This window comes from Lissotriton vulgaris, chromosome 3_1 (assembly GCF_964263255.1).
Source record: "Lissotriton vulgaris chromosome 3_1, aLisVul1.2, whole genome shotgun sequence".
NCBI classification, from domain to species: domain Eukaryota; kingdom Metazoa; phylum Chordata; class Amphibia; order Caudata; family Salamandridae; genus Lissotriton; species Lissotriton vulgaris.
This window is the reverse complement of record NC_141689.1, coordinates 1,325,569,941-1,325,582,176: the sequence shown is the minus strand read 5'-3', so window position 1 is coordinate 1,325,582,176 and position 12,236 is coordinate 1,325,569,941. Positions and strand designations below refer to the sequence as shown.

Sequence of the window (12,236 nt, the reverse complement as noted above, 5' to 3'; positions counted from 1 at the left end):
CTGGGACAGGAACAGACTAATTTGCATACAGCCAGGTTCTGAAACTGGGATGGTGCAGTGAGCTAAAAAACGGTGTTGGATCTAGCCCTGATCTCTTGACTGGGTGAGAGTATTCTGTTTAATTCAGAGACTCTGTCCCTCACCACCCCTTGTTGTAAATACTCTAGCTACAAAAGCATTTCCTTGTCCCACTTTGTCTGTCACTTTCTTGTGTGCACTACATTTCACTATAGCTATCTTCGTAGGGAGCGTCAATGCAGTCAAAAGGTTTTGTACTAATTCTCCATACATTATCTGGGTTTCATGTGATGTCAAAAAGCCCCTTTCCTTCCAGAGCAGGCCAAAATCGTGCGCTACTCCGAAAGCATAGCGGGTGTCTGTGTAGACATTCACACATAATCCTACGCTAAGCTCACAAGCTCGTGTCACCGCTATCAGTTCTGCTGCCTGAGCTGATTTCTGTGGTATGCGTGCTGTCTCCACTATCGTGTGTGATGTGGTAATTGCATATGCTGCGGAAGTGGTTCCGTCTGGTAACTTTAAATAGGACCCATTCACCCACAGCTCTCCGTCCACGTCTGTAAAGGGCGTATCTTGTCAATCAATACGACCCTTTGTCTGTTCCTCGGTCACAAAGACACAGTCATGCGTCTCTTGCGCCTCAGGCTGAGTCGCTGGGAAGGGCAACAACGTAGCTGGATTCAATGTTGCACATCTCTTCAATGTAATATGAGGAGCCAACAATGTCAGCTCGTATCCTGTTAGACGAGCACTAGTTAAATGCTGCGTCTTTGTCTGATTCAAAAGGGCATCAACAGCATGGGGGACCAACACCAACAGCTTATGAGATAAGACTATCCCTTCACTCTGGCGTATTGACACAGCTGTCGCCGCAACTGAGCGAAAACACCCAGGCAGCGCTCGAGCAACAGGATCAAGTACTGCCGAGAAGTATGCACAAGGGCGCTGCTTATCGCCGTGCATCTGCACTAACACTGATAACGTGCATCCATCTCTCTCATGCACATACAATGTAAAGGGCTTTGTGTAATTAGGAGTGCCTAATACTGGTGCTGAACAAAGGGCCTGACGTAATTGATGAAAAGTATTCTCACATTCATCCGTCCATGGAAGGGGAACTGGGGTATCCTTTGTCAACAAGCCTAACAGTGGTTTAACTATATATGAAAACCCTAATATCCACTGTCTACAAAAGGAGGTGAGACCCAGAAAAGCTTGAACTTCTTTCTGCGTGGAGGGTACTTCTGCGTGGAGGGTACTGGTGTGTCTAAAATGGCTTGAATACGATCTGGTGTAAGTGCACGGCCTTCCTTAGACAAAAGGTGACCTAAATAGGTTACCTTTGGTCTACAATATTGCAGTTTCTTTTTCGAGACTTTGTGATTGTGAGATGCCAAAAAGATAAGCAAGGACAAAGTGCACTCTTCACATCGCTCAGGGGTGTCGCCGGCCAACAAGATGTCATCGACCTATTGTATAAGCGCCACACCGTCAGGTAAAACAAAAGAATCTAATTGTCGTTTTAATGCCTGACTGTAAATACTTGGGCTCTCAGTATAGCCTTGAGGAACTCTACAGAATCTGTACGATCTATTATTCAACGTGAAACCGAAAAGATATCGGCTGTCAGGATGAATAGGGATCGAAAAGAAGGAGTTCTTCAAGTCTATAACCGAGAACGTTGTTGCAGTTGGTGGAACCAAAGTAAGGAGTGTCGTAATATCAGACACCACTGGGTATTGAGGTATCGCTATCTTGTTAACCTCCCTCAAATCGATAATGAATCGATAAATTCTAGTGTCAGTATCTTTCTTCAAAATCGGTAGGATAGGACTGTTGCACACGTTGTATGGGACTTCTTCAACCACCCCTACTTTAATCAAGTCCTGCCCTTTAAGCAAGTCCTGTATGAGCGCCTCCTCCCCCTCCTGTGATATCCGATACTGAGGCAGGCGTGGTAGTACAGCTCCCTCCTTTACACTGATGTGCACCGGAGGGATAATCATCTGTCCCACGTCGGTATCGGACGTGGCCCATAAAGATTCAGGCAAAGAGGCCAGTGCAGCCTCTACGGTAATCATGTATACCCTTTCTGTTGATGGATAATTATCATTCAAAATGACATCGTGGCCCGAAAATATTTGAGCATGTCTAGGCCCACGATATTATCAGGCGTTTTTGGGGAGAGTAGGAATGGACATGGTGCAGCAAACTGATCTACATAAAGTGCAAGAGGTTGTGACAGTGGGCTAACAGAAGGCGTTTCATCGAACCCTATTGACGTAATTGTTGAGCCATACAGGGGAGCCCTCGGAACCAATTTTTTGGATAAAGAGCTACGAGTAGCTCCTGTGTCAACCAGGAACCTATCAGTAGAGCCCAAAACATGTGCTGTAACATAAGGACCCCTCTGATCTACTGGCACTTCAACTGGTTCCTTACCCCATCCTATGCATACTGTGAATCGTGCTGCTCTGGAGGTGCATAGTCAGACATTTGATACTGATTCCGTCGATCAAAAACATTGGACCCATCTCTGGGTCGTACATTAGAATCAAATCTAGCTCGGTCATTCGTGTTGTTTCTAGGGCCTGAAAAGTTTCCTCTACCCCTCATGGACCCTTGCCCACGTTCCTGTCGCTGAGCACGCAACAACGGACACTCATTCGCCCAATGGCCTCTCTGTGTACAATACGCACATTGATCCTTGGCCAAATCAGCACGGCCCGAAGGAGAGTTAGGAAAATTCCTGCCGCCCCGATCATTACCTCTACGAGGCGGCCCATATACTTGCGCTAACATAACCTTCGTTTTCAGATCCTTAGATTTCTTTTCCTCACTTCCCTTTGCTTCTAATTCCTGTCGCTCGTAATACTGAGCCATCGTCAGGAGGGATGCTGGTGTCGAAGTTGTCCAAGAACTTTCGCTCGCTTTTAATCGAACTGCTATACTTGGTAATAAATTCGAAACATATTTATCAACACAAATATGTCGACCTGTGTCGTCCGTAAGCGACTGACCGCTAAAATCATGAAAAGTTTCCTCAAATCGTGTAAAGAAGTCTGAAACCGATTCATCTACTCTGCTTACGTGACGCTAGCATAGTCCAATCAATCTTTTTAGGTGGGATAAGCGTTTTTATTTTAGTTACAATAGCGGCAGGAAGATCTAAAATCGACTGGGGCGGCTTCTGTGCTGGTTTTCTCTCCCTGTCCTCATCCTCAAGATCCTTCCATCGAGCTTTGAATGCCTGAAGATCATCAACCTTTCGTATGGATCTCCACATGTCTGGGGGTAATATAAGCCCAAAGAATAAGTCAATATCGGCCAGAGTCATGGTACAAGAATTCAAAGCCCCCTCAACTTCCTCGTAAAAGGCTGCGGGATTCTTTCGAGGATCAGGTAATGCTGCCTTCAATGCGATAACATCGGCCCTATTCCAAGGAGTATAAACCCAATTATAGATCAAATACCCTTGAGCATCAGGAGACCCCCTATCCGAACTAGTACCCGCTCCTTTAGGAGGAACATATAAAGGCGCCGCCTCCCGCATTGGTTTAGCATGCACTGCACCGATCTTATCTGAATAAAAGATGGATGACTGTTTCCCGCCGCCAGTCGGATTCAACTGCTCTTCGCCAGCTTTCCGTTTCCGTGCATCGTCCCGTAGCCGAAACGTGTCATCCCGTAACGCAAATAACCGTCGGATGGCATCGGGTACCTGGGGAGAAAGAAAAAGACCTTTACGCAAATCCTTTGCATCAGCTATCCCATCCGCTGGTTCTAGAACATCGGAATATTTCCGAAAGGCTGACACTATTTCATCAGAAAGATAATCAGTAAAGTATAATTTCTCCCCATCTTCCCATGACTCTAGCTCTGTCAACAAATCAGCGAGAGTAATAGAATCCTTATTAACCCTTTGAGCAATCTTACGAAGCTCGGTCATACGGTCGAGCGATAACCTAGACCGCGTATCCACCTTCTGTCCGGGCGGCCTAGAATCCTGATCTCCTTCACTCGGGGCAGACGGACCAGCGTACGGGGGTGGAGAGCGATCTAGTAACGAAAAATCATCATCCGATTTTATTAAGGACAGGATAAAGAGGCTGACGAACAGGGTACTGGCCAGATATTTGCAACCGACGTTCTTTCTCCTGCTTCTCTTCTAATTCTTTCACTTCGCGTTTTTTCGCCTCATGCGCCTTCTCACGCTCACTCTTTCGCTGCTCTTTCTCAATCACTGCTTGCTCACGCTTCTCACGCTCTCGCACCTCTTTTACCCACATTCGTATACATTCAAACATATCTTGCCTCACTCGCCGCTTACACATACACTGCTCCACATACTCAATTTTCCTCAAATCAAACGATCCATACATAGGCCATTGCAACTCAGGATCCTTCTTTGTGTATTTCCGCCACAACGTGCTGTACATTATGGGGGAAAGACCAAATCTGACATATATATCTATTCGGCGTCCCCTCTGGGGGAGCCGGCTGTGATTCTTCAAGTTCCAACCGGTCATTTCCAAAACAGCAGCACCACTTATGGAGTGCGCTAAAAACAGGCATGTCTAAAAATAATGCAGAATATGCAATATTATAATTAAATGGCACTTAAGACATTGCGCCGCTCAAATTCACAGATTAGGAGAAATATCCCCACATTGCCTGCCTATATGGGTTGCAACTCATATAACTTTCACAGGATCAGTAATATGACTAGTCACTACCAAACAATCAATCAAATTAGTCGGGGCAAGCGTATAAAACTGCCTTACCAAACAAGACTATCAAAAGCTCGGAGCAAGCATTGTACAACGATTCTTACCAATCAAGAGCGTCCAGATTCCAACTGCCAAGTTCCGAATTCGCCCAAACGGCCACTACGCGGCAAACCGACAGAAGAGATCAGTCGATGACCGGCGCCACCCAGATGGTCAGATCGGAAGGGAAGGAAGAATACCTTGGGATGCCAGGACTAAAGGCGCCGCTGGCAGTGATCACGTCCCCGGCAAGGTTCCAATCCTTCGTCACGACCAGTCCTTCGAGCATCCGAGTCGCCGATGAGCCCCACGTGACGGGCGCCAATTGATGAGTACAGGCCTCAGCAAGGCCTGCGAGTGCGAAAAGGGTTCGCCCTTCTGTACGCAAAGTCCTCAGACTACATAAGAAATTGGCACGGAAACTGGAAATACAAAAACATAGTTTAATAAACCTTTAAAGGTGGTACTACAGCCCACACAACACTCTACAGTATTGTACAAGGTAGCACAAAGAACTCGGACATGCGGTCCCCTTTAATACACAAAGAAGGGGCTCATAAGTGGGCGGTTACAACTCAAGGCATGATTTACAGCCATATATGGACATTTCTCAAACATGATCGATACATGGGTGGATTAACGGTTCATGGAACCCCTCGAATGCACATTCCAATCACAGATGTTACACGTACTGAGCATGCGCTAAACAAGCTGAAACTATTTATAGCCTGTTGCTGGGCAAACTCCAGGGGTGACAATCCGCGAGGTAGGACTTGCCTCGTGGCGAGCACATGGCAAAGTATGGCTTACAAAATGGACACTAGAAAACAAGATGGAGTCAGGCCATATTTGCAAGTATGAGCGGGAAAACTACACTGAAGACACAATAGCATGTCTTCAGCGAATGCTTAACATTATCGCTGTTTTATTTACAACAAGGTTGTGTAATCACCCCTTGCTTAGATATAGTATTCCTATATCTAACCTTCTATCTAGACACATATACACCTATAAGGCACTCCTATGGCAGGCCTTAAAAATCCTGGAGGCAGAGTGCTTGGTTTTATGTGAGAGGGTGCTCTAGCATGAGCTGAGCCTGTCTGCAGCTTTCGGAACCATGTCCTTATAGCTGTTCTAGGATATTGCCATACCATATATTCTTAAGTGCATTATGAACCTCGCGGTTAAATGCTAACTATGGTTTGGCTTTATCAAAACATGTCGTGTAAGGTGTCATACGCTTTGGAATACTACCCCCTTGCCAGTTCTGGCTACGGGGGTAGCATTCCACCCTTCTAGAGGGAGAAGTCATGTTGTTCCTACTAATCCCAGTTAAAGTTAACCAGAGCCTCAGCATCACTAAATGGATGCTGCTGCCACAGACACAAGTCTGACCTCCTGCTGCTGGGAGTCCTTCCAGCGAGGGAGCCTTGGACAATAGGTTTCTTGCCTTGGGAGGTGCTAGCACCACCCCAGACATGCTCTAGTGTATTGGGGCAGTGAGGGCTGAATGAAATGAGACACTGCCTGGGGCACACAAGGTGTCCCATGCATAGTCCAGTTCAAACCGGTGCTGGAGCACTCGAGCCCTAGCTCTGGCGCGAAACTGGACAAAGGGAAAGGGGTGTAACCACCCCTTTCCCTGGTCCCACCCATAGGAGGGACCTAGCAGGTAATCCAGCCGCTAGATTTGGTATATAGGTAGGAGCTGAGTCCCAAGGCTTATCCTGACAAACTTGAAACAAAACTCTGGACCTTCGACGTTCTACTTGAAGATAGAAGACTGAAGAATCTCCCTTGTGGTCAAGGAGAGACCACCCTGCACAAGCAGGCACCATCAAGCGATCAACGTTTGCTTTGTCGTCGCTCCCGCCGGAGCCCGAACACAGAGCCTGACAAGACCCAGATTTCCAGACTTCCTTCAGCCCGATCCACAGCCACAGCAAAGCTGAGACCCGTGGAGGCGACGTGAGACGTGGGACCGGCCATCTTGGAAAGCCAGCGAATTGCTTTCCGTGCAACTTCTGAGGCACCCTCTAAGTTGTGCATTAGGGATTGAGAAGCCCCAGCCTCAAGCATCATCTGCACCAAAGATCATCCCTCCACACTCCACGAGTGCTGCGTGGGGCCCTTTTGCATTTTCCTTCTCGATGCGTCTGTCCGGTCACTTGCCCGTTGGCTAGTGGCCTCTGTGATGACGAAATCTTGAATCTACACCGCTGGTCTGGTTGCTCTAGACTGGCCCTTGCTCCCCTGAAAAGACCTTGCTGGTCTGAGTAAGAAGCCGACATCGTATCCTGCGTGGGTTGCCTTTGCCAAGGCTTGTTGACTCCAATCCTGAAGCCGACAGCAAGAGCCTTCGTGGGATAGTCTGTGCCTGACTCCTGGTCGCCGTCGACGCCTCCTGGTCCACGTGGCTGCAGAGACCAGCTTCACAACATCACCTGATTGCTTCGAGACATCGCCTGGTTCCTTCCTGGTCACTGGCTAGTGACCCAGACTCTGTCCCCTCTGCTTTCAGGTACTCTTCATCCTCGATCCAACCTTGGATCCAACCGGAAACTTCTCTCCTGGTCGCCTGCAGCATCTTTCTCCAAGGCTCCATAGGATTCAGCGACGGAACCTGACCTACTTTGACACCTATGCACCCGCTTCCTGTGGGTGAGGTAACGCGAGTACTCCGGTGCTCCTGTGGGTAATAACTATCCTAGTGTCTAACTTTCAAGTAGCTTTCTCCTAGTCCATCCGGAAGTGACCTAAAAGAACTCGTTTCCAATTCTTTCGTTCCCATTTAAACTCTATGGTAACTTGCATGTGTGTAAAGACACTGCACATGCCTCCTGTGGGCCTCCTACTTCCTATCCTTTGGTAGTACAGTGTAGCCCCAGCGATGCCCTAGGCCTATCCTTTGTTCGTGATGTGGTTTTATACCACTATTTTAATATATGGTTTGAAGTGCCCCTAGGTCTCTACTGTATTTTGTGCAGCTTATTGTATGATAGTTACTTGTTATGTGCTTGTGCCTCTGATCTCATAAAGAGCTCAGAGGGGTTGTTTAGAAATAAATACATATATATTTTATATATATTCTGTGTGGTGTCCTTTCATTTGGTATTCAAGGGGTTACACATGGTAAAACAGCTGGCTTTATATGCCCTCTGAAGTTTTAGCCTAAGACTGCTTTGTCCATGCTACCTCTAGGATAGCTGGTCTTTAAGGTTGACTTTACAACCATCACCATTAGGGTTGTTTGGACTGATACAGGGTGCCCACTAGAATAGTGGACATCACATATCGGGCCAACTTCTCACAGTTACTATGTGTCTATATGTAAGGTAGATATAGGTATACTATACCTAAGTAAGGGGGTGATTACACCACACTACCCAAGCTGAGTGAACAGCCTGTGGTGTCAGTTTGGAGGGAAGATACTTGACACTTTTCCAACACCCATGACTTGCCATTTAATTCCGGAGTATTCGATGTATGGTACAAACAGTGTTTCCATAACTTACAGAATGCATGTTAATACCAGGCAAACCACTACATACAGGTATAAGATAAAGAAATATTCCCCAGTAGCAAGCAACCAATATGTACACTTTAGAAACATACCCACACAATAATAATGACTCCATCAATAGAGAAGTGAGTGTTTTAATGTTTGGCTCGGGTCTGGGCTTGCTCTGATTGAGGAAGAGAATCTCTGTCCCTCGATCTCTCTGAGCCTGACCACACTCTTGTAGCGAGATGACGCTGATATAAATAGGAACCTTTAAACATATGTCCGCGTCCTAAGACATGACGAGAACACTGGCTGTGAATCGGACATGCTCAACGATAGGCAGGTTTGTTTCCTCCTACTGAGCATGTCCGGTGCAGTGTATGTCGCCTCGTGCATGCGTGGCGTCGACGGAGCAGCTCCGTTGTAGTGCATGTCGCCATGCGCATGCGCAGTGACGACGGGAGCACTGCAGGCATAGCCGCGGACGCTCTGTGCAATCAGGACCCAGCGACGCGGGAAAGCCCGCCAACCAACATAAAAATACTGTAGAAAGGAACGTCGGTACCTCCGGTCATTACTCCTGATGGCCCGGGGTACCGACGGATAGGTGAGTCTTTACCGCAAGAGATGCTTAGACTCATTGATCGAGCAGGCGCGCGCCAAGAATATTAGCGGGGAATACGATGCTCAATTGTAAATCCACTCAGAATTCTCCCTAAAAATGTTCTCTGTTTTAATACTGCGCTAACTTGCTCTTACCTAACAGCAGGATACCTTAGACAGAGAGGGGTTATGAGATATTAAGAGGGGTGACGTGGGGGAATGTGCTTTACCATGGAGAGGACACCACGGGACACCCGATGACAAGTGGATGTTCCATTCATTTTAATGATGGGTACCCCTTGAGGATTAGACGTGAGGCGCTGTGCTAACTATTGGCCCTAGCCAGGGGCGAGCGTAGTAAACATAAGTCGTTTATAGTCGTGGTGTAGGTACATCACTGACTGTTTTCTTGTCCTTATTTTAGAGCGGGGCCCCCTTCCCTGAGTAATGTGCCAGGTAGAGGTGAGGGTGACACCCAATTGTTATGGGTAAGTGATAAACCATTTTTGAGTATCACCACATAACTGGAAATGCATAAGCGTTCTTCGACGCTAGTATAGTGTGATTGAGAGTGAGTGCAGTTAAGGAACATTGTTTGATATACACATGATGTTTGTCTATTACAGGTTCCGGTTAATGTATCCATAAATCACTCAAGTTGGACATTACCGGTGGAGTATATGTACTTTATAATTTTGCACTATTATACTTTTCACTTGTGTAGCAGCAGCTGTATTTGTTTATAGCTTGGTCCTGAAGAATGCCCCGATACAGTTAGATCTTAGCGAGGGCAGAAACATGTCGACCTTTCACCCTGTTTGACGTCTTGAAAATATCGAGCGTCAGCATCCTGCTTTTTAACAATGGCAAGGGGACTTGATGAATAAAGTTGTTATAAGTACTCCTTAGTCATTTTTAGAACACCACCTCTTTCACTTTATTTTGCGCTGCACTTATCACACCCTTTACCTATACCCTTCTGATCCTCTCACCTTCTCAAGTGAGTCTCTGGATGTGAGCAAGTACTATGTAGGGTGAACAGTCATCCCGTAGTCTTCCTATTAGTCAAGGTTTTTTCCGATCAATTTTCTAGATCGGTTTTCCTTGATAGGATGGTACCTAAACCCAGATGATGAGACATCACATTGGGTGATTGATGGGTCTTGGTAGAAGGATATCTCGCTCCCACTCGGAACACTGGTACCCTAGTTTTTGCTTTGTTTGGCTGACTCACTTCTCTCTCACTCTCCTGTGTAGACCCAGGGTGTTCTGTATTGAGTCAGTTTGGAGGGCCAGCCAGGGGTGGCATAATACATGCTGCAGCCCCTGGTAGGCCTTGGTTGCACCTATGCCCTTGGTACCTATGGTACACTATACAGGTGCTCACAGAGGTGACCCAATCTGGTATGTACCTAAAGTACATGGTATCAATTTAGAGAGAGAACAGCTGGGCTGTGGGTCTGATTAGCAGGCCCACAGCCACATTAAACCCGCACTGATGCCAGGGTGGGATTTATTGCCAAATGCACGACAGAGGGCATCTTAGAGTTGCCCCCTGAAACCTAACCAACTCCCAGTGTCCTGACTGCGTGGCTACCGAGGCTGCCACCATCAGACATGTTTCTGGACCCATGGGTCGAGCGCTTGCAGCTCTCGGGGGGCCTGAAACAATGCACATCCTGGGACGAGGTGCCAAGCCTCCTCCCCCAGGATGGGCAGGGGAAGCTTCAAAGGCATGCCACCTTTGTGAGATTCTCCAGGTCACTTGCTGTACTCGGCAACTGGCCCCGGTTCTGACCCCCTCTCTGGCGGGAAGACAGGCGGGGAAATTAAGTGAGGAAAGGGGGTGTGCCAGCCTCTGCTAACTCCACCCCTCAGGTGGGAGAGGCGAGGTGAAGCACAACTCCGGGCTACCGCCATCTTGAGGATGGGGAGCCCTACCACAGGAGAGGAGCAGGAAGAGGGATTTACTCACCCCACGACAGGGACCCATTGGTTCCTGCCCTTGCCCTACCTGTAACGCCCCTAAATTTAGTATTTAGGGGCACCTTGAACCTTCCTTCCTCAGATCCCGATTTGAAAACAAGAAAGAAGGAAGACCTGCCGTGCAGATGCTAACAAGAGGACGACACCAACTGACTTGGCCCCAGCCCTACTGGCCTGTTGATCCTTGAACTTGCTCCTGCTAAACCCCGGCGTCTCCTGCTGACAGAAAACTCGAAAACCCCGGAGGACCTGCCTGCCTTATTCATCCAAGACTGGGACTCCCATGAGCAGTGGTTCTGCTCAAACAGCAACACCCCTGGTGCCAGCCAGGAACCGCGAATCCAGCGCACACTGCACCCGCCGACCCCGGCCTGTGCCTGAGTGAACAAAGACCACAAGGATGTCCCCCCGGCGATTGTGACCACAAATCGAGTGCCATGGTCCCTCCTCGATGATCCTGATACTTTCTATCAGAAGGTGTTTTATTAAAAAAATTTGAATTAGTGGTTGTTGCAAAACATACATTCCCTTGATCCTCTTCAGAGTCACTCTGTAAAGGACTGGATGGTGTTCTTTTGGGTCGCATACCCGTGGCTGTGGTTCCAGGCTCCTCTTGAGTCTTGGAGGGGTCTCTCCGGAGGCTCATTGAAGAGAGGATAAAACAAGCATTTACAATGCAATAGGTCTCGCATTAGGAAAGTTTGAGCTATTGGTATTGTAAATGACAATTTTTTTATTTATGTTTTGTTTTTGAAAATAGCTAAATTAATAGCTATGTCATTTACCATGCTAATAGTTATAACTTTCGCAAATGCGACACCTATAGCATTTCTAATGCAATATGTGTTGTATTTACGTGACTTAGATGTATTGATATTACCAATAACAATGGCTGTTAATTTTTTCAAATAATTAATACTTAAATAAGTTATTGTAATTTATAATGGCAATAGCTTAAACTTTTGTAAATAACTTTTGTGAAGATTATGTTCAGAGTATTTTATTGTGACGAAAATCCAAAAACAGAAGTGAAAATTTTACATCTTTTTGTTACATTTGTAATAAAGCTTGAAACATTGACAGAACATATTTGAACCAGTTGTTGAATGGTTGCACAGAGGGTGAGGGGGTGTGAGGGTTAGGGGGTGTGAGGGTGAGGGTGAGGGGTGTGTGGGTGAAGGGGTGGGGGTGTGAGGGGGTGTTAGGGGGGTGAGGGGGGGTGAGGGTGTGAGGGGTGGTGAGGGGGTGTGAGGGTGAAGGAGTCTGAGGGTGAGGGAGGGTGAGGGGGGGTGAGGGTGAAGGTGCGGGGGAGTGAGGGGGGGTGAGGGTGAGGGAGGGGGGTTGAGGGAGGG

The 12,236-nt window shown here is 47.3% G+C and overlaps 1 protein-coding gene across 3 annotated transcripts in view; it reads left to right on the top strand.

The window, feature by feature from the left end:
• The window catches only part of ERCC3 (ERCC excision repair 3, TFIIH core complex helicase subunit), a 1,672,020-nt gene that overhangs the window by 43,582 nt on the left and 1,616,202 nt on the right, over nt 1-12,236 (top strand). The window contains exon 3 of one of the 3 annotated variants that reach the window (XM_086961803.1): nt 9,323-9,386. The exons of the other annotated variants lie outside the window; for them this stretch is intronic. Coding sequence (XP_086817929.1) covers nt 9,383-9,386 — 4 coding nt within the window. The 5' untranslated portion in view covers nt 9,323-9,382. The remainder of the gene's footprint in view (nt 1-9,322; nt 9,387-12,236) is intronic. 3 annotated transcript variants of the gene reach the window in all.